The sequence below is a fragment of the Xyrauchen texanus genome, chromosome 3, assembly GCF_025860055.1.
Source record: "Xyrauchen texanus isolate HMW12.3.18 chromosome 3, RBS_HiC_50CHRs, whole genome shotgun sequence".
NCBI classification, from domain to species: Eukaryota; Metazoa; Chordata; class Actinopteri; order Cypriniformes; family Catostomidae; genus Xyrauchen; species Xyrauchen texanus.
The window spans coordinates 17797893-17824492 of NC_068278.1; the positions used below are offsets into that span (position 1 = coordinate 17797893).

General features: G+C 41.8%; 1 protein-coding gene across 2 annotated transcripts in view; it reads right to left on the reverse strand.

Annotated features, from left to right (window-relative positions):
• Nucleotides 1-26600, reverse strand: part of rxrab (retinoid x receptor, alpha b) — a 106912-nt gene that overhangs the window by 18438 nt on the left and 61874 nt on the right. For both annotated transcript variants that reach the window (XM_052108318.1, XM_052108310.1), the window contains exons 3-5: nucleotides 16792-17051; nucleotides 3007-3157; nucleotides 1732-1911 (exon numbers count right to left, since the gene is read on the reverse strand). In XM_052108318.1, the coding sequence (XP_051964278.1) occupies nucleotides 1732-1911; nucleotides 3007-3157; nucleotides 16792-17051 (591 nt within the window). The remainder of the gene's footprint in view (nucleotides 1-1731; nucleotides 1912-3006; nucleotides 3158-16791; nucleotides 17052-26600) is intronic.

Genomic DNA, 26600 nt, shown 5'->3' on the forward strand with positions numbered 1-26600 from the left:
CACGACAGCATGTCCGCTGTCATGTTGGGGTTGCCAGGGATGTGAGTGGCGCGCAGCGACCTGAGTCACGGCTGACTCCAAAGGAGGAGATGGCAGGCGAGTCGAGACATATGATGAGAGCGCACACCGCCTTGGCGATTTATGTAAGTTACAGTCGCGGTGCTGTCTGAACGGATCAAGAAGTGCTTGCCCCGGATTAGTGGGAGAAACCTCCATAGGGCAAGAGATACAGCCAACCACTCTAGGCAGTTGATGTGCCAACGTTGTCGGGGTCCTATCCATAGGCCTGTCCAGAGGCCTGGCCGTCGAACGTGAACCGTAAGAAGGGTCGGTGTCGAGGCACAGTGGAGACGTGGAAGTACGCGTCCTTCAGGTCTACTGCCGCCAACCAATCTAGCTGTCGAACGCAGGTAAGAATCTGTTTCTGCGTGAGCATTTTGAACAGGAGTATATGTAAGGCCCGGTTGAGAACTTGCAGGTCCAAGATTGGTCGCAACCCGCTGCTTTTTTTGGGTACGATGAAGTAAGGGCTGTAGAAACCCTTCTCCATCTCGGCTGGAGGGACGGGCTCTATCTCATCCTTAAGGAGCAGGGTCTGATCTTTGCTCGTAAGGCGCTGGCTTTCTTGCCACGCACGGAAGTGGAGTGAACACAGTGAGCCGGCCAGCCAGCGTGACGGATTGGGAAGTGAAAGCCACGCATCCAAACTCCACATGAGGGGCACTACCGGGACAAATCGCTTTTGACATACCGGGCGGGGCTTCGCGGTGGTGGGGAGCAGGTAAAAGTGCGTCGGGAGGCAGAAGAGCGTCGAAAAGAAAAATTTTGATTGGCAGTCGCTGCCATGCTTCCCTTTATTCCTGTATGTCCGTGGCGAATTCTGTCTGCCAACTTGACATTGGCCTTTTCTCAGGTTCAGAGGTAAGTTTGGCGTCCCAGGAAGATCCCTTGTGTCACTTAATTCGACACAACGTCAAGTGAGTGACCGAAGGGGAACGAATGTGTATTATGCATTGTGAACAGCACAGAGAAATGTCACAAATGCCCAGTGACAATACATTTTATATGCAGCTTCAGAAGAGGTAGGATAATAATTTACATATGAATAGGTACACTAAGAAACTTTGATAGTTATTAAAATAATAACATAGTATAAAGTTAAAGTATTTTCTTTGAGGTAAAATTGCCCAAATGTTGGTCCCTACGCATATATGTTATCAAAATATTCCAAATAAACAAAGACATGCACATTCCCACTATTCTCTTGTGGAAATACTGGAGATGTTCGCTCTTGCCATTTTATTTATAATCATTTTAAGTAATCCTGTACAACAATTTTATTCACTAATGGACTATGATTGACTAATTTAATTAGTTCTTATACATGAACTTGACAAAATCAAACAAAAGTGCAATGGATTATAAAATGCAGGTCATAACAATGTAATATTATTTATTTAAAACATATTCTATATCCTTGAAAGTGCGATGCTTTTCGCAACTGTCTCTGTCTTACAGCACTCATAATTTATAATTAATTCTGAATAATTGAGGCATATGCCAGCTGTCTAATATGGTTTTCTAGGAACCAGAATGTTGGCGTATTAGGGCTATAGCAATCAGGTTAACATGTTTATATGATCCATAACACGCATACTGAATTCTGATTATATTCAGAATTTTCATGTGCATGTCAATGTGGTCAATCACTAAAATAAAGGAACAGTGTACCTTCTCTCTTCATTCCCATGGCTAAGCATTTCTGATAGCGGCAGTACTGGCAGCGGTTGCGTTGGCGTTTGTCGATTATACAGTCTTTGTTGTCTCGACAAGTGTACGTCAGGTCCTTTCTCACTGTTCTTTTGAAAAAGCCCTTACAGCCTTCACAGCTGTACACCCCGTAGTGTTTACCTGCGGGCAGACACATGCTTTTTTATTCTCCTCTGCAGGGCTACCTTTAATTTGCATTTAATATCAATAATTCAAGATCCACATATTTGTTTTTGTAACACACTTTTCTGAAAGACAGAAATTAAAGTGCAATAAAAGTAGAAATGTGTTTAATGACTGCAGGTGAATAATAATATTACACGACTCTTTGGAATACTTGATTACTTTGGGCCAATTGTGGCATTCTGCCATCAAATATGTTTTAAAACAACTAAACTGATAAACTTTCCCAGGCAACCAATTTCCTACATACCTTGTGTCACTCCTCCCTATATAATAAAATAATGCAAAGTCAAATCAATAGCACATTATTTGGTAAGTAGCCATGTAATAAGCAATATCATGTACTGTCAGCTGGTCATTATTGCAAAAACAACCTCTTTAGGGGGATTAGAAACCCGATGCCTCAATGATCAGCTGAGTCAGCCTAAGTCTTTAAGGCAGATCAGGTCATACGGCAGCCATGTTCGGAATGCCTCCAGGCAGCTTGCGCGGGGCACTACATCCTAAAAAATGGTTCTTGACAAGAAGAACCAAGGTGCTGCAAAGAACCATTTAAGACCTTTTTTTTAAGTGTGTATTTTCAATGGGTGCAAGTACAGCTCCTATCTACTTAGGAAAGGCAGAAATCTCCATAATGGCTGGTCAAGATTACAAGGAAATAACATATTTCAAACTAGCAATTAAATCTGGCAAAAATCATATCGTAAATTGTGCTTCTTCAGCTCAGATCACACTAAAACCCCCTATTTTTCAGGCTGCTCTTGTTAATGCGCTTCATTCCTAGAGCTGTCTTATTCAGCATTACGATTTCTCCCACTCATAAATATACCAGTGAGGGTCTTCTCCTATACTGGCTCTGCTATACATTATCCCTTACTTATTTTATGCCAGTTTTACTTAAAAAAAAAAAGTTTTATACATTTATTATGTTGCTCACAGATTATTGATAATTTGACAATTTCTGTCAGTAAAAAGGACATACATTACATAGTGCTTTTTACATTGATGAATATTCAATCATATGTGTACCAGTGTGTGTGTGACAGAAAGTACCTGATGAGCGGTCTCCACAAATGGCACAGATGTGTTTCGTAAGGGAGAGACATGTGCCTGTGGGCTGCGCTGGGACCTTCATCAGCCCATTCAGACCCAGAGGGGGTTTAATGTCCTCCGAACAGCTGACTGGTTTCATGGGCGAACTGAGCTAAATAATAAATAAAGAAAACAAAGCACAATCAATTCACTGTTGGAGGCATCAATAAATTACATGTTCCTTTTGATTGTCACCTCCCTATTTTCCACCAACACTACCACACAAGTGTTTGGACACCTTTTGATCTACACGCTTATGTTTAAATTAGGGCTGTCAATTGATAAAAAATGCTTAATCAAATTAATTACATAATATGTCGAATAAACAACAGAATGAATCACAATCAATCGCGTACATAAAAATTTGATGAGTAAGCCCCTTAAATAATAATAATTAAATAATTATAATATATTTAAATAATAATTCAGATAATTAAAATGCATTACATTATTGTGGCAGACGAGTAAAGCATTGATAAGACAATACAAAAAGTGGCTTGAGAAGACAATATATTGTTTATATCCATATTAATAAACATAAGCCTATCACTGGCCTACAGTACACAGCAATTCATTTTGCAATTAAATTCATCTATCTGTCCGAAATAGATTTATTATAGAGCATTTCTAAGAACTCGTCAATGTCAGCCAGATGCAGCTGGAGCATCTCACTTTGGTTGAATTGTGCCATAAACCCAGCGTTTTTAGGTGGCTGTGTCAAGTTAATCGTAGTTTGAAACTTAGTAAAACACATCTCCATATCCCTGCATTCGGAAATGTGCTCCATCCAGCTGTGTTTGAATGCAATAATGAGTTCTCATCTTGTGCTGTCACTGATGTCATGCAAGCCCGAGTATTGTTTGTTCTCTGTACAGCTTCACATTGCCTATACAGCTGGAGTTCAGCTTACTGCCCTCTGCTAATAAACAAGTACTTCAAGCTTGAATTGTTTTAATGGAAGGAATATTCCATATTACAGTCTGGGGGAATTATTAATCACATAAATATAAAAAAAAATATATAATACATTTCATAAAATGGGCAAGCATACAGTACATTGGAACTCCTTCAATACTGTGCGAAAAAGTATTCCAGGTGGATACTTAATGAAGCTAGTTGAAAGAAGCAGACAGGAATCTTGTCAAAGAGAAAGAGTGGCTACTTTGAAGAAGGTGAAATATACTTTTTTATGGTCACTACATTTGGGTGTCACTTTGTTTTTAAAAGTGGTGGGGACAGTTAGGGGGATTACATAATTAAGTTTCAAAACTCATGAATAATAATAAGGTTATGTGCAGATAAAGTCAAATAATCTTTTACTGTTTTAGTCTTAAAGCGCTACAATAAATATTTCACATAATTCATTTGATAACTTTATCCGAATCTAACACTTTCAGTACTGAGATTTTGTGAGTGAATAAATACATGGATCAGTAAGGCACTGGCTTAAATGACTCAAAATGGTCTCAAGGTAAAGTTTTCGCCTCTAGAACAAGGAGTTCTGGGTTCTAATCTGCTGTAATATCACTTTTTAATCTACGAAGATTGCAAACGTCAGTGGATGTATATCATCACATTTGTTTGCATTTTGCTTTGCGATTTCACTGGTAAGGAACAGCGGAGCGAGTAGAGTGTGTGTCTGCAGGGTTTGGCAGGACACTTAAAGAATGTATTCTCGGCTGAATACTTAATACTCTCTTTGAAATGTACTCAGTATTCCGATACATCACACAAAAAAGTAACATATTCAAAATACTTTTAGAATACATATTTATAAAGTCAAGGCACAATTGACGAAATGTTGTGATATACTGTACCATTATTTATTCATACTTATCTGAACCGCTACGCCACTTAATTTTAACAGCTAAGTGAATCTAAATAGCTAGCTAGCTATTTGTCAGCTAATTTCATGAACTTAGCACTACCTTGAAATACTTCTCTAAATAAGATGTGGAGTTGAATGCTAACAAAGCTTTGCACAGAAGCCACATTGGCAGCCACATAAATATATTTACCCAGCAATTACAATAGTTGGAAACAATGTATCATGTGCTTGAATTTTATATATCTGTAAAAATGTTGCAGACTATGTGTGCACAGCTAACAGCGTGCTTATTGTTAAAACAAAGGCATTCCAGTGTGGTTGCCAGATACTCAATCCCAGAATGAAAGATGTTGTATTTTCATTATCTAGTGTCTACATCAAACCTTTTCGCGATGAAGTACATTTTCAAATATCCAACAATAATACAAATTTTAATAACTTTATACCTGCAATTTTTTTTTAATTAGCCTAATTTGTTGTCAAAGTGTGATCCTGGCAACACTGTACATACACTGCAGCTGCTCTGGGAAAGAAGGACAAGTGTGCTTGATTTACAATTTTTTCTGCCTTCTTTTGACATTAGTAGAGAGAGAAGTATTCTAAAATTATTCTAACAACATTTTTAAAAGTAAATGCAACAAGGGAAGAATACAGTTACTACATTTTTGTATTCTGAATATGTAACACCATTACATGTATTCCGTTACAGCCCAACCCTGTGCGTCTGTGAGCATGAGGCAACATTGACACCTGCTGTCACTCAATGGCACTGATAACAGCCGCAATGAGCACTCATTATAATATTAAAAATAACAAACTCCAAGGGGCCTGTGTAGCTCAGCGAGTATTGACGCTGACTACCACCCCTGGAGTCACGAGTTTGAATCTAAGGTGTGCTGAGTGACTCCAGCCAGGTCTCGTGGTAAATCGTACGTGGATCGCAGAAAGTAGCATGAACCTCCACATGCTGTGAGTCTCTGCGGAGTCATGCACAGCGAGCCACATGATAAGATGTGCGGACTGACCACGAGGACCTACTAAGTAGTGTGAATTGGGAATTCCAAATTGAGAGAAAGGGATAAAATATATTTTTTTCCCAGTGCTGGATCACCACTTCTTATATCAGATACACAAAATGGAAACTTCTGCTAAAGAACTGCAGATGTTTCTTCTTCATTTGACACCTAACAAAAGCTATTTCAAAAAGTGGTGGGGACAAATTAGCAAAGGCAAAAAGTGGTAGAGAGATATCCCACTTGTAAAGGACACCTACTGTATGTCACTAAATAATTCACGTATGCCCATAATTACCATTTGTGTTAATTCATATTTTTCATAACCATGTGTCTAAACTTATGTCTGGTAGTGTAAACAAAAGCAAACACACTGATTCTAATGCTACTACAATACTCATGATTTGGAGAGACAGGATTCCTTGTGTCTGACGTTTGCATATAATTCAACATTAAAATGGATGCTGGAACAGAATCAGTCACACATGGCATTTGTTGTTAACTACTCATAACTCAAGTCACGCAAAGGGCAATGATGGATGAGGGGACCTGGAAAAGAGAGAACAGACACACCTACAGGAAACATTAAGTATAAAGGAATGCTTGTTCTGCATATCTTTGTTAAATCTTGAGACACGGAAATGTTCCTGAGTATAAGAGAATGCAAATGATTCACACTTAATAATTTCTAACCAATCAAAGCAATGATTATTGTTTTGTGAAAAAACAAAGAGAAAACATGTATGACAAATCAGTCAGGTATTAAAATATCTGAAATGTCATAATATTTCAAGACAGTCATTCACCTTTCATTCACAAAGTACATTAGAGGCTTGTGTCCATTTAACAAAAACCTTCTTCTAGCATTTCCCCACTTTAAATTGTGACAACGTTATATTGTTTGCAATCTAACATAATATTTTACTCATGACAAATGGTTCTGGGTAATAACACATGCCCCCACACACCTGTGAACAGGTCTATATGACATCAAAGACTCTAAAAGAGTAGACTCTAAAATGAATATCATCATTTTTTCACCCTCATCTCATACACTGTACAAAGGGGTAACCTGCAATTGCAAAGGAGCTATGTCTATGTCTAAATTATATAACTATTAAAATGAGTTTGTTGGTGTAATTTAGACATGTAAAATAATATTTTTGACTTGAATCAAACCACTTCATTTGACAATGTTACCACTAAAGCAAATTGTTTAGGTTAACATTTTTTAGCACATGAGTTGAATGGACCAGGCTTATAATAATTGATGGTGCTTTTTTGTAATTTTGACAAACAGCCCCAGTCCTCATTCACTTAAATTACATGGAAAGGAGTGGCCAGGATATTCTTGAAAGAAAATTGTAACTAGGGGCAGAATTATAATTTTTGAGTGAACTATTCCTTTAAAGAAGCTACTGGCATACATTTTTAGCAATCTAGAATTTTACGCATTAGCATTTTCCCCCCTACGGGTAGAGATAAAGCACATATAAACATGACCTAAATCTTTTTAATATGTTCCTAACAGCTCACCTTATGAGCCAATGATGCACCAGGAATTAAACTGAAATGTTAAATACAACAAATCTAAATGCAGATTCAACCTAATGTATATGGCAGACTGCCAGTTGTATCCTGTTTTGTCAGTATGCATATACAGAAAACAAAAGAACTAAAAAAAGCAGTTGAGATTGTTCGAGGAGTGGCATTTCTGTTGTTAGATGCAGGAACCCAGATACATACCAATATGCACACACCTGCACACACATTTACAGTCACACGCACCTGCTCATACACACATGCACAAATATCTCTACCTTTTCTACTATCTAGCTATTATGAGACAGACATGGCCTCTTTATTTTGACATGCCCTGTCAAGTGGGGCATAATCTACCCTAAGGGGGCTCCTGTCCCCAGGTTTTCTCTGTGCCAGTGCAAGGGACTAATAGCCTCTAGATTTAGACCAGGAGGAAGAGAACAGATTAAGACTCTTAAATGTAAGCTCTGAAATTGCTTTTTTAGGGAGAGCAAAATTCTCATGTTGCTCTCCCTAAATCTGTTCTCTCCAGGATCAGCAATTAAGAGGCATCCCTAAATATGCAGAAAAAAGCAACCAGAAACATGAAATATCTAGACAAATTACCATCTTTTCAGTATTGTCACTATGTGTGTGTTTCCAGAATCGGGCTAATGAGCCATTTTCAGTCTAATCAACCAACATGATCACACAGGAAATCAACATTCTTCTTCTGAATGTTCATGCACCCTGAAATGTACCCAATTCTGGTGAATTATTGACAAATGCCATCACCTATCATACATTTTTGTATCAATTTATATGTGTATACCTTTCCCTTTTGTGATATTGAGTGCGAGCAATCTTTGAAACATGGGTTCTGTGGAGACCAGGTAGTTTTCGTGTTTACATAAACAATGTTGAGCACGATTTAAAAATTTAATTTTTACTCCAGTGACGATTCGATTTAGGGTTGAGGTTTGGGATAGCAGGTAGGTTTAATAAAATATGCATTCCTGTTGACTGTTTTAAATAATTTACAATTAAAACTACAACTCACTTTTGGTGCCAACCTGTGGAAATTTGACCTGGAAACAGGTCAACACCACTTCCATTTTTGGCCACTGGGGTCAGTGGTTTGAATTTCTGTAGACCGATTCCCGCAGAACAACTTTCGACCTACTGTTGCAGAATGCAGTGCGAGATCAGTCTGCATTAACTGAGAATGCACACAAATTTACATCATTTAACCTGATGGTCAACTAAAGAATTTTGATTTTGCATTTTGATTTTTGATTTTGCGAGACAAACCTCTGATGAATGATCTATTCACAGAGAGTCTCCTGTACAATAGGCGGCACTGTTGCAGTGCTGCTGTCATACCAGTCTCCTGTCTGAACCCTTAAGCTGTTAGAGATGAATTTAGCGAATGCTGTTTTATTTACCTAATTCGGCATAGCTATTTTATTATGTTCTTTCCATGGTGTTGATGCATTTTGAGTATTATATGAATTATGTTTTTTATATGAGTGAGATGAGTAAAGAGCACTGCTGTATAAATATATGTCCTATTTATATTTGCACATGTATTTATCTACAAGTCTTCCAAACTGTCTCCAGAACCCAACTTCACTTTTTATAATGCCTGGATAATATAACACAAGGTCAGAATCATTTTATATGCAAGTTACCAGGAACATATTTTTTTTATCAAGAAAATTCACACTGGATCATAATATCTTTTTCTAGTAAGATCTTTGATATTAGGGCAAAAATGATATTCTTGATAATAATTTTTGTATTGTGTTCCCATAAAAATATCAAAAATCCCTAAAACAAGATCAATTTGATTCCTCTTGTTTTAGAAACAACACTGCATAAGATATTTAGGTATTTCAGAGAATGTATTTTTAACATGCGTATTTTGTCTTAAGAGTTTTTATATTCAAAACAATTGTACAGTGCTGAAGAATTAATCCAAAGTATTTAGAATACTTTACTGACCTTGAGTAATCTAATGGAATATGTTACAAATTACATTTTACAGCATGTATTCTGTAATCTGTAGTGGAATACATTTCTAAAGTAACCTGCCAACCCTGCACAAGGCACAGTAATATAAATACACATGGAAAAATTGACATTAAGAATAACAGTTTAGTCAGTGGTGTAGTAGATTCTGAAGAGGTGGGCATACTGTGAATTCATGAACTGCAACTATTTATTTTTAAGAATATAATTTTTGCAACCAACACGCTGGACTCAACTGACAAAAATCTCTTATCTCATTGGTCAGTCAGTTTTCATCACAGTCCGAAGACATAAAAAACGGAACACTCCCCGTAATAAACCTTGGAATGTCGGAGGACGATTTGTGACTCTGTATGAATAGCGGCATCGGAATTCAACATTACTGTTCAAAGTTTGTTCAGAATGAACATTATACAGAAAAAAACGGATTTGGTGTGAACAGGCCTTTAGCCAAGTAGTACAGTTTCTATTTTATGTGCAGGGGACCTGGGTTCTAATACAGACAAAATATTTGATCTTTTTTAGTAAACCAAGGAAAATTGCAACTGATTGCCTTGAAAAAAAAAGTAACAAAAAGAGCTGCTTTTAATTGTTTTAGCAATTTGCATTCAAAACCCAATTGGCTCAAAAATCTGCAAGAAATGGCATAATGCTTCTGGTAGGAATAATTTGGAAGTAGCATGACTTTCCATACAATACAAATCTAATCAGGCAGGGAAAACTTTGCAGTCCTGAGGAAATTAAGATTGACTGACATTCCTATTGCCCTTAGAAAAGTATATGATAAATCCATATAAATTGCATGTCAAGGTAGTTGAGAGATACATTATTAACAGGGAGAAAAATATTTTATAACTGCGCCCTAAAGTCCACAAGATAGGTTACAAGACACAATAGATGTGCCTAGTAATCATCTCATGCATAGTTCAATCTGTCTGCAAATTAGTTTAGGATATGTTGTTTATTCATGAGATGTTTTGCAGGTCAGTCTCTGACTATGCATATCACAAAAATGTTGTCTGAATCCTGACATATGGTAACCTGTCTTCATTTGATGTATAAACATTTATCTTATAACAGATGTGAGTAATGATGGGGTATTTACAGCAATGGTGTTGGAGGTTCTTTTCAAAACAAAAAATCGATATTTACATTCTAGACAGGATTTCAAAAGTTCCCCAAAACATGGCACAGCTTAGTTAAATCTTTAGACTTTTTCCACATTTTTGGGGAAACATGATTAAAATGATCTTAGAATACTGCAGTCTTATTGATGTCTGAAAGCATAATACAATTAGCTTATATATAATACATTAATATACAATGGGTTCTGTGTGCAAAAATTCTGTGTGGGTCTTATTAAAAGCCATTTAAAAGAAATCCATAGTCCGTTATTATATTAGGCAGTACATGGACAAATGTAGAGACTAATTGGATGTTTTAGTCTGTGTATGTGTATGAGGAGAGTGGACTGGATTTGGCTGGGTGTTATAAGAGTTCCATTCTGACACATGCTACAAGGCTAAACTGCAAATTTTAACAGGCCAGCTCATTTCCTGTGTGATTGGGCCCTGACCAGGCCCCAACCGGGCATCTTCTGAACAAATTTAGCATGCCAATAAAAAGCAGAAAGCTCTTGTGGCACACTAAGTCCAAGTTTGACACCATGCGGTCAGAGATCAAGCACTCTGTTGGGGCTAATGAGAATAAATGGGGGCCAGCGCACCTCCACGACACCTTCCCCTTAAGCTTTTAAGACAACACTATTAATATGAAGACCCCTCTCCAATAAGTAGCCAAATTAAAGCTGTCTAACTAGAAACCTGTGTGGTTGAGAGAAAAAACGAGGTTCATTGTTTTTAAGTCAACCCAAACTTGTTTTTAATGGGGAATAGATTCCATTTTGGGGTTTGGACAGTAACGATTTTGTATTTAAGTGGCGTTATGAGCGAAAGAACCCATTCCCAATAACAAGTTCATAATGAGTACACTGTGTGATTTATCTTATACAGTATTCAAGGGATATCAGTTCTCATATACCATCTGCTGTTGGTCTGATAAAACGTCTAGGTTACTATTGTAACCTCCGTTCCCTAATGGAGGGAATGAGAGGCTGTGTCGAAAAGCGACACTAGGGGTCTCTCTTGAGAGCCTCGCACATCTCTGAACTTGAGAAAAGGCCAATGAGAAATTGGCAGACAGAATTTGCATATCCCACCCACAGACATACGGGTATAAAGGGAGGGAAATGCGTCTATCCATTCAGGATTTTGCCCTGAGTAGCCGAGAATGAGGTTCGGCCATAACAGTGAGGTTACCTGCTGACGCAGGTGCGGGCGGGCAGGTAGTTGTGTGCCAAAGAGACCATCCCCGCGGAGACCACCACCTGCCCTGGCTGGGGTGAGGTAAAGAGTGACAGAATACATCACATAGGTTTTCTGCTGAATTCGCGGACCAGAGGGCTAGGGAGGAGTCATCCAGGGAGCCGTGTTAGTGGGATCTCCTGGGATAAGAGTGCACGTGATTGCCTCAGTGGAGGGGAAAGGCAAGCGGTACACCCGGTCAGTTGTTCCGCGTTTACCAAGTTCTACTGGCGCGGACCTGATAAAACATGGGATGAGACCGACTCAACCCTGAGATTATTGAATCTGTTGCCCAGCCCACTGCTCTGCAGATGTCTGCTAGGGAGGTGCCGTTGCCCACTGCCAAGACAGATATGCAAAGCATGTCCCGGACACAGCAACGAAAAGGCTGGATCTGCCTCCTCCCGGGGCAGCGCTTGCAGGTTCATGACCTGGTCCCTGAAGGGGGGTCGTAGAAAACTTGGGCATGTAGCCTGGTCACAATCTTGGATAACACGAGTATCTGCCAGACCGAATTCCAGGCAAGTGTCGCTGACAGAAAATGCTTGCAGGTCCCCAAACCTCTTGATGGAAGCTAGCGATATCAGGAGGGCCGTCTTCAAGGAGAGGGCCTTGAGCTCTACTGAGTTAAGCGGCTTGAAGGGGGTTCTCTGAAGGCCCGGGAGGACCACCGAGATATCCCAGGAAGGGAACAGGCTTGGCCGGGGAGGACTCAATCTACGGGCACCTCTAAGGAACCTGATAATCAGGTCGTGCTTACCCAAGGACTTACCGTCCACTGTGTCGTGGTGGGCCGAAATAGCAGCTATATACACCTTCAAGGTGGAGGGGTACAGCCTCCCCTCTCACCTCTCTTGCAGGAATGAAAGCACTGACTGAACTGCGCAACTCTGCAGGTCTTCAGAATGGGAAGCACATGTGCCACTTTAGGGCATAAAGCTGCCTGGTAGAGGGAGCTCTGGTTTGGTTGATCATGTCTGCAACCGCCGGTGGTAGGTCACTCAGATTTTCCGCATCCTGTCCAAGGGCCAGATGTGGAGGTTCCAGAGGTCTGGGCGCGGATGCCAGAGGGTGCCCCATCCCTGGGAAAGAAGGTCCTTCCTCAGGGGAATTCGCCAGGGAGGTGCTGTCGTGAGGAGCGTGAGTTCTGAGAACCAAGTCCGAGTGGGCCAGTAAGGGGCCGCTAAGGTGACTTGTTCCCCGTCCTCCCTGAACTTGCACAGCAACAGTGCAAGAAGTCTCACTGAGGGAAATGAGCACTTGCGCAGCCCCCAAGGCCAGCTGTGTGCCAGCGTGTCTGTCCCCAGAGGGGCCTCTGTTAGGGAGTACCAGATCGGGTAGTGGGAATTGTCTTGGGAGGCAAAGAGGTCTACCTGTGCCATGCCGAACCGGTCCCAAATCAGCTGGACCGCCTGGGGGTGGAGCCTCCACTCTCCGCTGAGCGAGACCTGTCGCGACATTGCGTCCACTACCATGTTGAGGTTGCCCGGTATATGGGTGGCGTGCAGCGACCTGAGTCACTGCTGATTTCAAAGGAGGAGATGGCGGTCGAGTTGTGACATATGACAAGAGCACACTCTACTACCGTTGTACGCTACCATTACAGTGCTGTCTGAATGGATCAAGACTTGCTTGCCCCAAATCAGTGGGAGAAACCTCCGCAGAGCAAGGAATATAGCCAGCAACTCTAGGCAATTGATGTGCCAACGCAGCGGGGGCACTCTCCAGGAGCCAGCGGCTGCATGCCTGTTGCATACGCCCCAACCAAGTTGAGAGGCATCTGTGGTGACCACGACACATTTGGACACCTGCTGTAGGGGGAAAACAGAGGTCTGTCCAAGGGTTGAAAGTCTGATGGCAGGAAGGGGTGATTAAAACACGGTACGGCCGTGGGCCATGCCCATCTCGGGATTCGAGTCTGAAGCCAGTGCTGAAGCGGTCTTATTTGCATCAACCCAAGCGGAGAGACCGTGGCTGAGGATGCCATATGCCCCAGGAGCCTCTGGAACCGTTTTAGAGGAACCGCTGTGCCGGGCTCGAAAAGAGAGCATGGCACTTTAGTACCAACTGCGCACGCTCGTTCATGAGGTGCGCTGTCATTGAGACTGAGTCTAAGTCTATACCGAGAAAAGAAATGCTCTCAAATGGGGCGAGATTGCACTTTTCCCAGTTGACCAGAAGCCCTAGATGGCTGAGGTGCCTGAGCACCTAGTCTTTGTGAGCGCATAATAATTGAGTATGCGGATGCCCACTTCCCATAGTGGGGCATGGGCAGCATCTGGTACCTTGGTGAAGACGCGAGCGGACAGGCCGAAGGGGAGGGAGGACCTTGTACTGATACGCCTGGCCGTTGAACGTGAACCGAAGGAAGGGTCGATGTCCAGGCAAAATGGAGACGTGGAAGTATGCATCCTTCAGGTCTACCGCTGCGAACCAATCTTGATGACGGATGCAGGTTAGAATCTTTTTCTGCTTGAGTATTTTGAATGGGAATTTGTGTAAAGCCCGGTTGAGAACTCACAAGTCTAAGATTGGCCACAACCCAACGCCTTTCTTGGTACGATGAAGTAAGGGCTGAAACTCTTCTTCATCTCGGCTGGAGGGACAGGCTCTATCGCACCCTTGTAGCAGAGTTGTAATCTCTGCACGTAGGGTGCTGGCATTTTCGCCACGCATAGAGGTGGAGCGAATACCGCTGAAACAAGTCGGGAGCCTGGTGAATTGAATCGCGTAGCCGAGTCGGATGGTCCTGGCCAACCAGCACGACGGGTTGGGCAGCGGAAGCCATGCATCCAAGCTCCGTGCGAGGGGCACTAGGGGGACGATCGTTTTTGACATACCGGGTGGGGCTTCGCAGCGGGGGGGAGCAGGTAGTAATGCGTCGGGAGGCAAAAGCGCGTCCTGAGGCTGGGGTGCTGAGCAAAGTCTCAAAGCACTTACCGGCAGGGGGTGGGTTAGAGACTGAGGAGGATGTCCTGTAAGGACGTCTTTGGAACTTGTCATTGCTGGCCCACCGGGTAACGTCTGGGAAACTGGGACTGTGGGATTTTGGTGCCGGGGTGCCGTGAGAACAGCACACACCTGCTAGATGACCCAGGAAGTGAGGAAATTGCTCTTTTATTGACAATGTGGGTACCGCAGTCTGTAGGGGGTGCGTCAAAAGAAAATAAGGAAAACAAAGATTTTCCTCCCGGCCCTCCACCGGGAGACAGATTGGTTTTGGTACCAGCTCCGGAACGAACATCTGACTGCCCGGGTCTTCCATCTCAGGAGCGCTTAGGAGCCTTCCGGGTCCTAGAGGGGGTCCTGGAGATGGGGGCGTACGCCGCCTGCAAGGTGCTCAGCGCTGGGGCTGAGTGCTGGGCCCGGGTTGAGGCGGAGCTGCCTGTTATTTGGATGAAGCTGCAGGAGGATGCCCTTGGCGGGCAGACTGGGTGCAGGATGTAATCTAAATGTACAGTAGAACCCATAGCTAATTGTTTAAGACCCAGACTTCAGTTATAATGTTTCCAAAAGATATGGTACACTTCTTTTATTTTTTTAGTTAAAAAATTACTTATTTTTATTGATTTTCAACATCCTCACTTTATTCAATTAAGCACAGATAAAAACATAAACTAATGTTTAAATTTTTATTTGTCTATTTAAAAAAAAGCATAACACTTTATCCACCCACATATATGCTTAAATATATTAGATAAAACCAAGTTTATTTTTCTGTAAACCAAATATATACAATAATAAAAGAAGTAGAATTACATCACTTGGAAACAATAATATTCCTTGTATGAGGTCTCATAAAAACTTGCTCATATTGAGGGCGATTTAACAGAAATTCAATAACGCCACAAAAATTTTACAAGGTAGCACCGTTTTCCACCAATAAAACATTGCTTCAGCAGAGCTTTTTTTAAGCTATGTGTTATTAAATAAAATCCAATCATAAAGCCTATATCACTGATGCTGAACTGCTTAGATTTTCTGTGAATAGACAGACAAATGTAGCATGCAAGTAAATCTTATTTGATGCTATTTTTCACCACTGTACTGAATCTCTGATAGATTTAATGAATGAAGTAAACACTGTGAATAAACTGCATGTGTTTGAATGTGTGTGTGTGTGTGTGTGTGTGTGTGTGTGTTATAGCATTCAAGAGAAGCTCATTAAAAGCATTTTCTTTCACTAAAAATCACATAACTGTATAAAGAATAAAGATTCCATAAACCCATGTGTGTTTGTGTGCCTATGTGTGATTTTGTGCACCGTGAAATCATGCAATCAAACCATGAGCAATCAGACACTTATAGATATAAAAGACCTCCAGTTTCCAGAAGAGTTCAGGTCAAGTTTGTACCAATTTAGCCAATACAGCAGGAGGATTTAAGTGTAGGGTCAATTTAGCCAATTCAGCAGGAGTATTCAAGTGTACATGTTCAGCCCAAGAACACACACACACACACACACACACACACACACACACACACACACACACACACACACACACATAGTGTTTCCATGTTTTATGGGACTTTCCATAGACATAATGGTTTTTATACTGTACAAACTTTATATTCTATCCCCTGAACCTAACCCTACCCCTAAACCTAACCCTCACAGAAAACTTTCTGCATTTTTACATTTTCAAAAAACATAATTTAGTATGATTTATAAGCTGTTTTCCTCATGGGGACCGACAAAATGTCCCCACAAGGTCAAAAATTTCGGGTTTTACTATCCTTATGGGGACATTTGGTCCCCACAAAGTGATAAATACACGCTCTCACACACACACACACACACACACACACACACACACACACACACACACACACACACACACACACACACACACACACACTCAGTTGCATTCCTTAGAAACAATATGCAATAACACACATTGAACAATGTCAATGAGACACTGAACTACTGCTGCCACAGCAATTCATGCAGAATCTGAAAAGCTATTGAGTCCAGTAATGTGTTTGTTACCTGTGGGCTGAGGCTGGGTCTGTAGGCCATGCTGGTGGAGGATGGGCCACTCATGGATGGGTGGCCCATGGGTGAGCTGATGACAGGGAAGGGTGAGGGCAGGCCATTGATGGGTGAGCTGTGGGTGCTGATGGGCGAGTGGAGTTGACCTTGGCTTGAGCTCATGGCGGAGGGGCTGAGCAGGGGCGGGTGGAGAGGATGGTTACTGATGCCTCGGTGACCCGTAGAGGAGCTGAGAGGAGATGATGAAAGACCAGAGTCTGGACAGAATAGATACAGTGTGTAACTACACACATGGAATGTCAGGAATATTTTGCTTTGAGAAACAATGGAATTTCATCTTTGCTCTGTAATTTATTTAAGCAACAAGCCACTTGAGGTTGTGCACTACAGTGAATTTACCACAGCTAATGGGTGTTTCCCTGAAGCGGAGTGCCTAAATCCCCCTTTACCCTGGTAAAATCACTGTAACACACCCCTTGTGGGGTTTATTGCTAAAATGGTGGCAACAGCAATATAATAAAAGACAACAATGTTAATTTAGTGGTAGGGCTGGGAATTGATACAGATTTCCTGATTCGATTCCATTTAACAAGTTATCGATTCAATTTTTCAGTTGAAATGTCCCTTTTACTTACATATGAAATAAATTCTCTCCCAACTAATGCTGTTAATTTTTCAGGGGACCTTCTTACCAGGTACATCAAGACAATTTTTATTTTACTAATAACATTTTAATATTTTTTATAATTTTGTCTTTTTAAAAATGAAAAAAAATCCATGTATTCAATCAATAAATAAGAAATTATATTTCATATATTGTTTTTTTTGTTGTTAAAATTGTATTATTTAATTGCATAATTTGCACTATTTACAATTATTTACATGGATTTGTTGAACACATGCTAAAACCTGTACTCTCTCTTTAACAAACCCAGCATTTCTGTAAAGATCGTCTGTAGATGAGCACATATTAACGAGAGAGGAATCTAATGGCTTTAACACATCTGTGCCATGTATGACTAGAATAAAATGTTTATTATGAGTGTTGAGAACAGAAAGGTTATTAAAAGAGACAATATTCAATGACAAATGGGTCACGTGGATCTTGTCTTTGGACATTCATTACACGGAACAAATTTTACTCTAAACACACAGTAAAAGGATCTGCAGAATACTCCTTCACTCCTACACAAATATTGGTGAGAGAAACATTTACCAGCCAGTTGCATATATATAATTTATTTTTACTAATGCGAGTGATTTCTTCTCATTGTAGTAAAGGGTTGCGTCAGGACTTTGTTTGCATGTAGAGTAAAAGATTGATCTTGGGATTTTAGAATCAATATCAAGATCGTTCAGATGAAGATTGCGATGCATCGGAAAACCAATATTTTTACACACCCCTAATAAATAGTTACATTTATTAATAATAAAAATCAGAAACAGAAGCAATTCTTCTGCTAATACATTTCATTTGCATAGCAGTATATGCTGTTTATGGTTTCCAAGCAACTTGGTGCATTAATCTAGAATTTAATTGATGAGCAGCTATTTTCTAGCTTTGAACATGGGTTATCTAATTGGACTTTAGAGTCAGAACTATCAGTTTTATAAGCATTTTTGCCTTTTAATGTGTGCCCAGTTATCAATTTGCAGTAATATTCATTGTAAAGCAGTTCAATGGAAAGGAGGAAGCGAGAACCGGCTTGACAATATAAATAATAGTTTAATGAAGAAATAAACCAAACGACACAAACACACACATAGGACGGACAGCTGCCCGTAAACGTTCTCTCTCTGTCGCACCACCATCTGCAGTCGGCCTTTATCCCTCTCGGAGGCTTGATTAGCCTGATAAGGGACCGGGTCTGTAAAATCACGACCTGGCCCCACCCTCCGCCCTGTCACATTCATATTAAGATTTGAAATAATAATATCTATTTACTGTATGGGGACCTTTATACACGCTTTATGTTATTTGGGCATCTGTTTGTGTACAGGTTATGCTATACTTGTCAGAGCCAAACATTTGTCCTAAAGGACATTTTCAGCAGTTCCCAATCTTCAAATCCCTCAAATTAAGTAAATATCATCATTACCTCTGTATAAAAAACACTGTGCCTATGAGACATCCTCACTAATATATGGATACCAATGTGTGTGTATCTGTGTGTGTGATTGATATATATATACACAGAGTTGATGTGTTGATAGTGCTTACTCTGAAAACATGGTGGACTTGCCTTCTCTTTGGCAAGAGAAAACACATGCTGAGAAAACACAGATAGCCTAAATACTTTCTCCTGTTTTCTTTTACAGCTATAAGAACTTGACTGAAATGAAAACACTCACTTCAGTGCAAAACACATCTCAGGAAGAACTGAGGTCAATGTCCAAGAGTCAGCTTCACTCTGGGTTCTTTCTTTCTTTCATGCTTTCTTTCTTTCTTTCTTTCTTTCTTTCTTTCTTTCTTTCTTTCTTTCTTTCTTTCTTTCTGCCTGTCTACATGTATATATCTATCTATCCTGTTTTGTGGATGTATTTTTACCAAAACAAGACAAAAACACTGATTAGAATTTTAAAGCTTCAATCACGTCATACCTAGTTAGGATTAGCAAAACATTTTACAATGTGTTTAGGATGTAGAATATCAACATACATTTGACAGAATATACATACAAAGGAATGAGTAATAAAATTAGTGCAGTTAACGCATGTAAGTAACAAATGTGAAACCAACCCACTGAAAGACGTGAGAAGCTACAATAACGCAAGGACGGACACTTTAGACACTCTTCGGGATTTTTCAGGTGGTATTTATGCCAGTAATTCTTTCCACCAACTCAAACCAGCATTTCTCTATGAGAATACACAAAAGCAGAGAATGAACGGGAGTATGACAAAAGCGTATCTTAAACGAGCGGAATGCTCACACACAAATGAGAAATGTTTTCTTTTAAAAAGTTTTGGCTGGAAGCCCTTGCTGGGCAGTCTTAAATGGGTTTTGATATGGTTCTCACTCTATCTACATGACATTTTACTACTAAACGATTTTGCAACTAAACATGATGCTGACATTCAGTGATATGGAAACCTCTGTGTACAATATCTCTTCTAATACACTGCACACAAGAACAAAACTGGCCCTCTGCCAACATCTTAAAGCCTTTAGCATTATAAAACTTGTAGGAACAGGTATCGCCCACAGGCATGTACATTCACATATTAGAACTATAAACCTCAACACACAACACATATATGCACATTCATAGCATACTTGAAGACATTTTCAGATCATAAATAAGGTGTGTTGGAAGCTCATTAGATCCAATAAAGTGTCTATTCCCCTCTCTTACACACCATTAAACTTATTACAAATAAGAAACAGTGGCGTTATTCTGAGCAGCAGAGGTTGTGGTGTTGCCTTAAGATGACAACAAGCTGACAGCAAGTACTGCAACACAAATCGCTCCTCCAAAAATCTCAAGAATAAAAATGTTTTTAAGTAAAGAAAACTATTTAACTTAAATGAATATTTCACCAAAATTCTGCCATTATTTACTCATGTCATTCTAAAGCTGTAAGATTTTTTTTCTTATGTGAAACAAAAAAGATATGTTGTCAGAATGTCTTGGAAGCTCTTTCATACATTTACACTGTTGGCTTGTTTAGACAGCAACTATCCCCCCCATTCAAAGGACCATAAAAGCACTACAAAGTAGTCTGTATGGCTTGCACTCTATATTCTATGTCTTCCAAAGCCATATCAAAGCTTTTGGTGAACAAATCCATGTATTCAATCAATAAATAAGAAAATATATTTCATATATATTTTTTTTTTGGTTAAAATGTTATTGTTCAATTGCATAATTTTTACTATTTACAATTATTTACATTGATTTGTTGAACACATGCTAAAACCTGTACTCTCTCTTTAACAAACCCAGCATTTCTGTAAAGATCGTCTGTAGATGAGCACATATTAACGAGAGAGGAATCTAATGGCTTTAACACATCTGCGCTCATGTACATTAAAATATGCCACCTCAAGTTGTGTTGCACCAGGTTTGATTTCAATGACATCAAACATCTTAAATTTGATTGTGCTGTTTTTTAATATTTGAACCTTGTTAGCCTCAGTCCCCATTCACTTTAAATGTATGCAAAAGTGCAGCTGAGACATGGAAGAAGAAGAAAAAAATCATATGGGTTTGGAACAACACAATGACCCACACTTTTGGGTCAACTATTCCTTTAAATAGAATAAATACTGTGTTCAAAGAAATCTGCTTCTCTTTCAGGCACAACTCTATGTCAAGTTTCAAAGCAAACCCCTTGTAATTCACTAATAATTCCAATCCCATCTCAACACTGTGAATAATGAGTTGGCCCTGTAGTTTTAATACAGACAAACAGCAGAATTTTTATATCAGTTATGAAAATTATCTACTCTTATCATGTAACACAGCAATCTAGATTCTACCGCTATATAAACACTGGCACACAAAGTGTTTACTCACTCGCTACCAACACCTACTCACTGAAATGTAAATCAAGGGTGGGGAATAAACAGAGTTGGGGATAAGGAGGATAAACCGCCAGTCTAAGCTAAATGTATTAGACTGTAACATTGTTACAGGTCGTTAATGAGGCAGTGAGAAGCAGAGCAGAGGCCTGATTTTTCAGAGGATGAGGGATGATGTGAAAGCAGAGCGTTAACTTTATCAGATCACAACACAGCGCTTAGCAGCTTCGACTCACATTTGACAAGATTTCACTGGCAATACCACTGAATTTTATCCAACCAACAAAAGAGAAAGAGTCTTATTCTTTACAATTAGCTTGCCATTCAATCATTTGTTAAATTAATATTACAGCTGAAGTCAGAAGTTTATATATACGTTAGCCAAATACATTTAAACTCGGTTTTTCACAATTCCTGACATTTAATCGTAGAAAACATTCCGATAGGTCAGTTAGGATCACTACTTTATTTTAAGAATGTGAAATGTCAGAATAATAGTTGAGAGAATTATTTATTTCAGCTTTTATTTCTTTCATCACATTCCCAGTGGGTCAGCGGTTTACATACACTTGGTAAGTGTTTGGTAGCATTGCCTTTAAACTGTTTAATTTGGGGCAAATATTTTGGGTAGCCTTCCACAAACTTCCCACAAGAAGTTGCTGGAATTTTGGTCCATTCCTCCAGACAGAACAAGTGTAACTGAGTCAGATTTGGGATGGTGTTCTTCAGCAAGTTCTTCTTACAAGCCTCACCCTTTTTCCTCCAAACATAAAGATTGTCATTATGGACAAAAAGTTCCATTTTTGTTTCATCAGACCAGAGGAAATTTCTCCAAAAAATAAGATCTTTGTCTCCATGTGCACTTGCAAACTGTAGTCAGGCTTTTTTATGGCGGTTTTGGAGCAGTGGCTTCTTACTTGCTGAACAGCCTTTCAGGTTATTTTGATATAGGACTCATTTTACTGTGGATATAGATACTTGTCTACCTGTTTCCTCCAGCATCTTCACAAGGTCCTTTGCTGTTTTTCTGGGATTGATTTGCACTTTTCGCACCAAACTATGTTAATTTCTGGGAGACAGAATGCGTCTCCTTCCTGAGCAGTATGATGGCTGTGTGGTCCCATGGTGTTTATACTTGCGTACTACTGTGAGTGATGCTTGCAAGTACCAAACTCACTGCCATAAGGTCTTGTGGGTGATTGCCAAGGATCTGCTATGCGGTTGCAAAAGAGTAGTTGTTACATGGCTAGGCTGTTCTAGATGGTTGCTAGGGCATTGTTAAGTGGTTGCTAGGGTGTTCTGGATGGTTGCTAGGTATGGCCTGGGACCATCCTGCAATAAAGACCTTTCATATTGCATAGAACACCTGCATTGAAAACCTCAAAAAGCCACAACATATTTTATATAACTCATACCCACCGCACAAAGTGTGAGGGTCAAGTTATGCCAAAGTTTAATACTTGGGTTCAGGGTAGGTATGTTAGGGTTAGGGTTTTTGTTTAAATCCCTTACCTGCAGTATAAGCAATAATAATAGTGATGCCTACATTAGCATGCACCACTGATGATGTACTGCTCAGGTTAAACCACCATTGCACCAGTACAATAAATATTGCTTGAATAGGATTAGAAATGTTGTACATTACTTACTGTACCTTGCACCAGCTAAAAGTCTGGCTGTGGGTAATCGGTGATTGAATGTTATCGATGAAGCCTAGCACTCAATGAATCCTGTGATTATTATGCACTAATCTCTTTAAAGAGGTGAAAAACAAGATACTTGAGAAAAAAGGGGTGAATCAGTCATAAAAAGCTCACAGGGTTCTATTTTTAATCCACTCTGTACTCCTTATTGCTGCAGAGTCATTTGAATATAGAGGATGAATTTATCCAGCTGAGAGAGCTTTTGTGGCTTACTACATTTAATTGGCAGAGAGTGTTTAAATTAAACTCTTGCTAATGTATTTGGTCTGACAATTCCTTAGCACATTTTCTCCTTTCTGATTCATCCTACTTGTTTGTAACACTGTTCTGATCTTCACAGATCTACACACAGGCATGTAATACACAGCATGTTCAATAAGTCAGTAGTGACAAGTAATCCATCTGTGACCATCAAGTCTAGAAAGGGCTGAAAGCGAGTAGTACGGTGGAACATTAACTAAACTTACTACAAATGGAATCTCTCATAAACAAATACACTCTCACATACAGTACATACATATCCATCCATCCATCCATCTTCAACCGCTTATCCGAAGTCGGGTCGCGGGGGCAGCTGCTCCAGCAGGGGGCCCCAAACTTCCCTACCCCGAGGCGTTCCCAGGCCAGTGTGGAGATGTAATCTCTCCACCTTGTCCTGGGTCTTCCCCGAGACCTCCTCCCAGCTGGACGTGCCTGAAACACCTCCCTAGGGAGGCGGCCAGGGGGCATCCTTACCAGATGCCCAAACCACCTCAACTGACTCCTTTCAACGCAAAGGAGCAGCGCCTCTACTCCGAGCTCCTCACGGATAACTGAGCTCCTCACCCTATCTCTAAGGGAGAAGCCTGCCACCCTTCTGAGGAAGCCCATTTCGGCCGCTTGTACTCGCGACCTAGTTCTTTCGGTCATGACCCAACCTTCATGACCATAGATGAGGGTAGGAACAAAAATTGACCGGTAGATCGAGAGCTTTGCCTTCGGCTCAGCTCTCTTTTCAGTGACAACGGTGCGATAGAGCGAGTGCAATACCGCCCCTGCTGCCCCGACTCTCCGGCCAACCTCCGCTCCATTGTCCCTCACTCGTGAACAAGACCCGAGGTACTTGAACTCCTTCACTTGGGGCAAAACCTCATTCCCTACCTGGAGTACGCACTCCATCGGTTTCCTGCTGAGAACCATGGCCTCAGATTTAGAGGTGCTAATCCTCATCCCAGCTGCTTCACACTTCGACTGCCAAGCGATCCAGTGAGAGCTGAAGGTCACGGACCGATGATGACATGAAGACAACATCATCTGCAAAAAGCAGCGATGAGATCCCCAGCCCACCGAACCGCACACCTTCCCCACCCGACTACGCCTCGATATCCTGTCCATGAATATCACAAACAGGATTGGTGACAAAGCGCAGCCTTGGCGGAGACCAACCCCACATGGAATGAACTCGACTTTGTGCCGAGGACCGGACACAGCCCTCGCTTTGGACATACAGGGATTGGATCAGCCCTAAGAAGGGACCCCCCACCCGTACTCCGCAGCACCTCCCACAGTCTCTCCGGGGACCCGGTCATACGCCTTCTCCAGATCCACAAAACACATGTAGACCGGATGGGCATACTCTCAGGCCCCCTCCAGGATCCTTGCAGAGTAAAGATCTGGTCCGTCGTTCCACGGCCAGGGCGAAAACCGCATTGTTCCTCTTCAATCTGAGGTTTGACAATCGGCCGAACCCTCCTCTCCAGTACCTTGGAGTAAACTTTACCAGGGAGGCTGAGAAGTGTGATACCCCTGTAGTTGGCACACACTCTCTGATCCCCCTTTTTGAAGAGGGAACCACCACCCCGTTCTGCCACTCTTTAGGCACTGTCCCAGATTTCCACGCTAATGTTGAAGAGGCGTGTCATCCATGACACCCCCTCCACATCCAGAGCTTTCAGCATTTCTGGTCGGATCTCATCAATCCCGGGGCTTTGCCACTGCGGAGTTGTTTGACTACCTCAGTGACCTCCCCAGGGAAATAGAATCTGATCCCCCATCATCCTCCGGCTCTGCCTCTACCATAGAGGGCGTGTTGGGATTTAGGAGTTCTTCAAAGTGTTCCTTCCACCGCCCAATAACCTCCTCGGTTGAGGTCAACAGCGTCCCATCTTTGCTGTATACAGCTTGAATGGTTCCCCGTTTCCCCTCCTAAGGTGGCGGACGGTTTTCCAGAAGCACTTTGGTGCGGACCGAAAGTCCTTCTCCATGGCTTCTCCGAACTTTTCCCACACCCACTGCTTTGCCTCCCTCACGGCCGAGGCCGCAGCCCTTCGGGCCTGTCGGTACCTTGCAACTGCCTCCGGAGACCTCCGGGACAACAAATCCCGGAAGGCCTCTTTCTTCAGTCGGACGGCTTTCCTGACCACCAGTGTCCACCACGGTGTTCGAGGGTTACCACCCCTTGCGGCACCTAAAACCTTGAGGCCGCAGCTCTCCACCGCAGCTTCGGCAATGGAAGCTTTGAACATTGCCCACTCCGGTTCAATGTCCCCAACCTCCGCAGGGATGCCTGAAAAGCGCCGCCGGAGGTGTGAGTTGAAGATCTCGCGGACAGGGACCTCCTCCAAACGTTCCCAGTTCACCCGCACTACTCGCTTGGGCTTCCCAGGTCTGTCCAGAGTCTTTCCCCACCCCCTGACCCAACTCACCACCAGATGGTGATCGGTTGACAGATCTGCCCCTCTCTTTACCCGAGTGTCCAAAACATATGGCCTCAGATCCGATGACACGATTACAAAATCGATCATCGACCTTCGGCCTAGGGTGCTCTGGTACCACGTACACTTATGAGCATCCTTATGTTCGAACATGGTGTTTGTTATAGATAATCCATGACGAGCACAGAAATCCAATAACAAACATCCACTTGAGTTCAGATCAGGGAGGCCGTTCCTCCCAATCACGCCTTTCCAGGTGTCCCTGTCATTTCCCACGTGTGTGTTGAAGTCACCCAGCATCACTATGGAGTCCCCTACTGGGGCCCTATTCAGGACTCCATTCAGGGTCTCCAAGAAGGCAGAATACTCTGAACTGCTGTTCGGTGCATATGCACAGACAACAGTCAGAGTTTCCCCCCCACAACCCGTAGGCGTAGGGAGGCGACCCTCTCGTCCACCGGGGTAAACTCCAACGTAGTGGCGCTCAGCCGGGGACTCGTGAGTATCCCCACACCCTGGGAAACTCCAGAGAAGAATAGAGTCCATCCCCTATCCAGGAGTACGGATCCAGAGCCAAAACTGTGCATCGATGTAAGCCCCACCAGATCCAACTGGTAACGCTCCACCTCCCTCACTAGTTCCGGCTCCTTCCCCCCCAGTGAGGTGACATTCCACATCCCCAGAGCAAGCCTTTGCTGCCCGGGTCTGGTCCGTCGAGGCCCACGGCCTTCACTGCCGCCCATATGGCAGTGCACCCGACTCCTGCGGTTCCTCCAATGGGTGGTGGGCCCAAGGGATGTAGAGGGGGGTTCCACGTTGCTTCTTCGGGCTGTGCCTGGCCGGGCTCCGTGACAAGCCCGGCCACCAGGCGCTCGCCGACGAGCC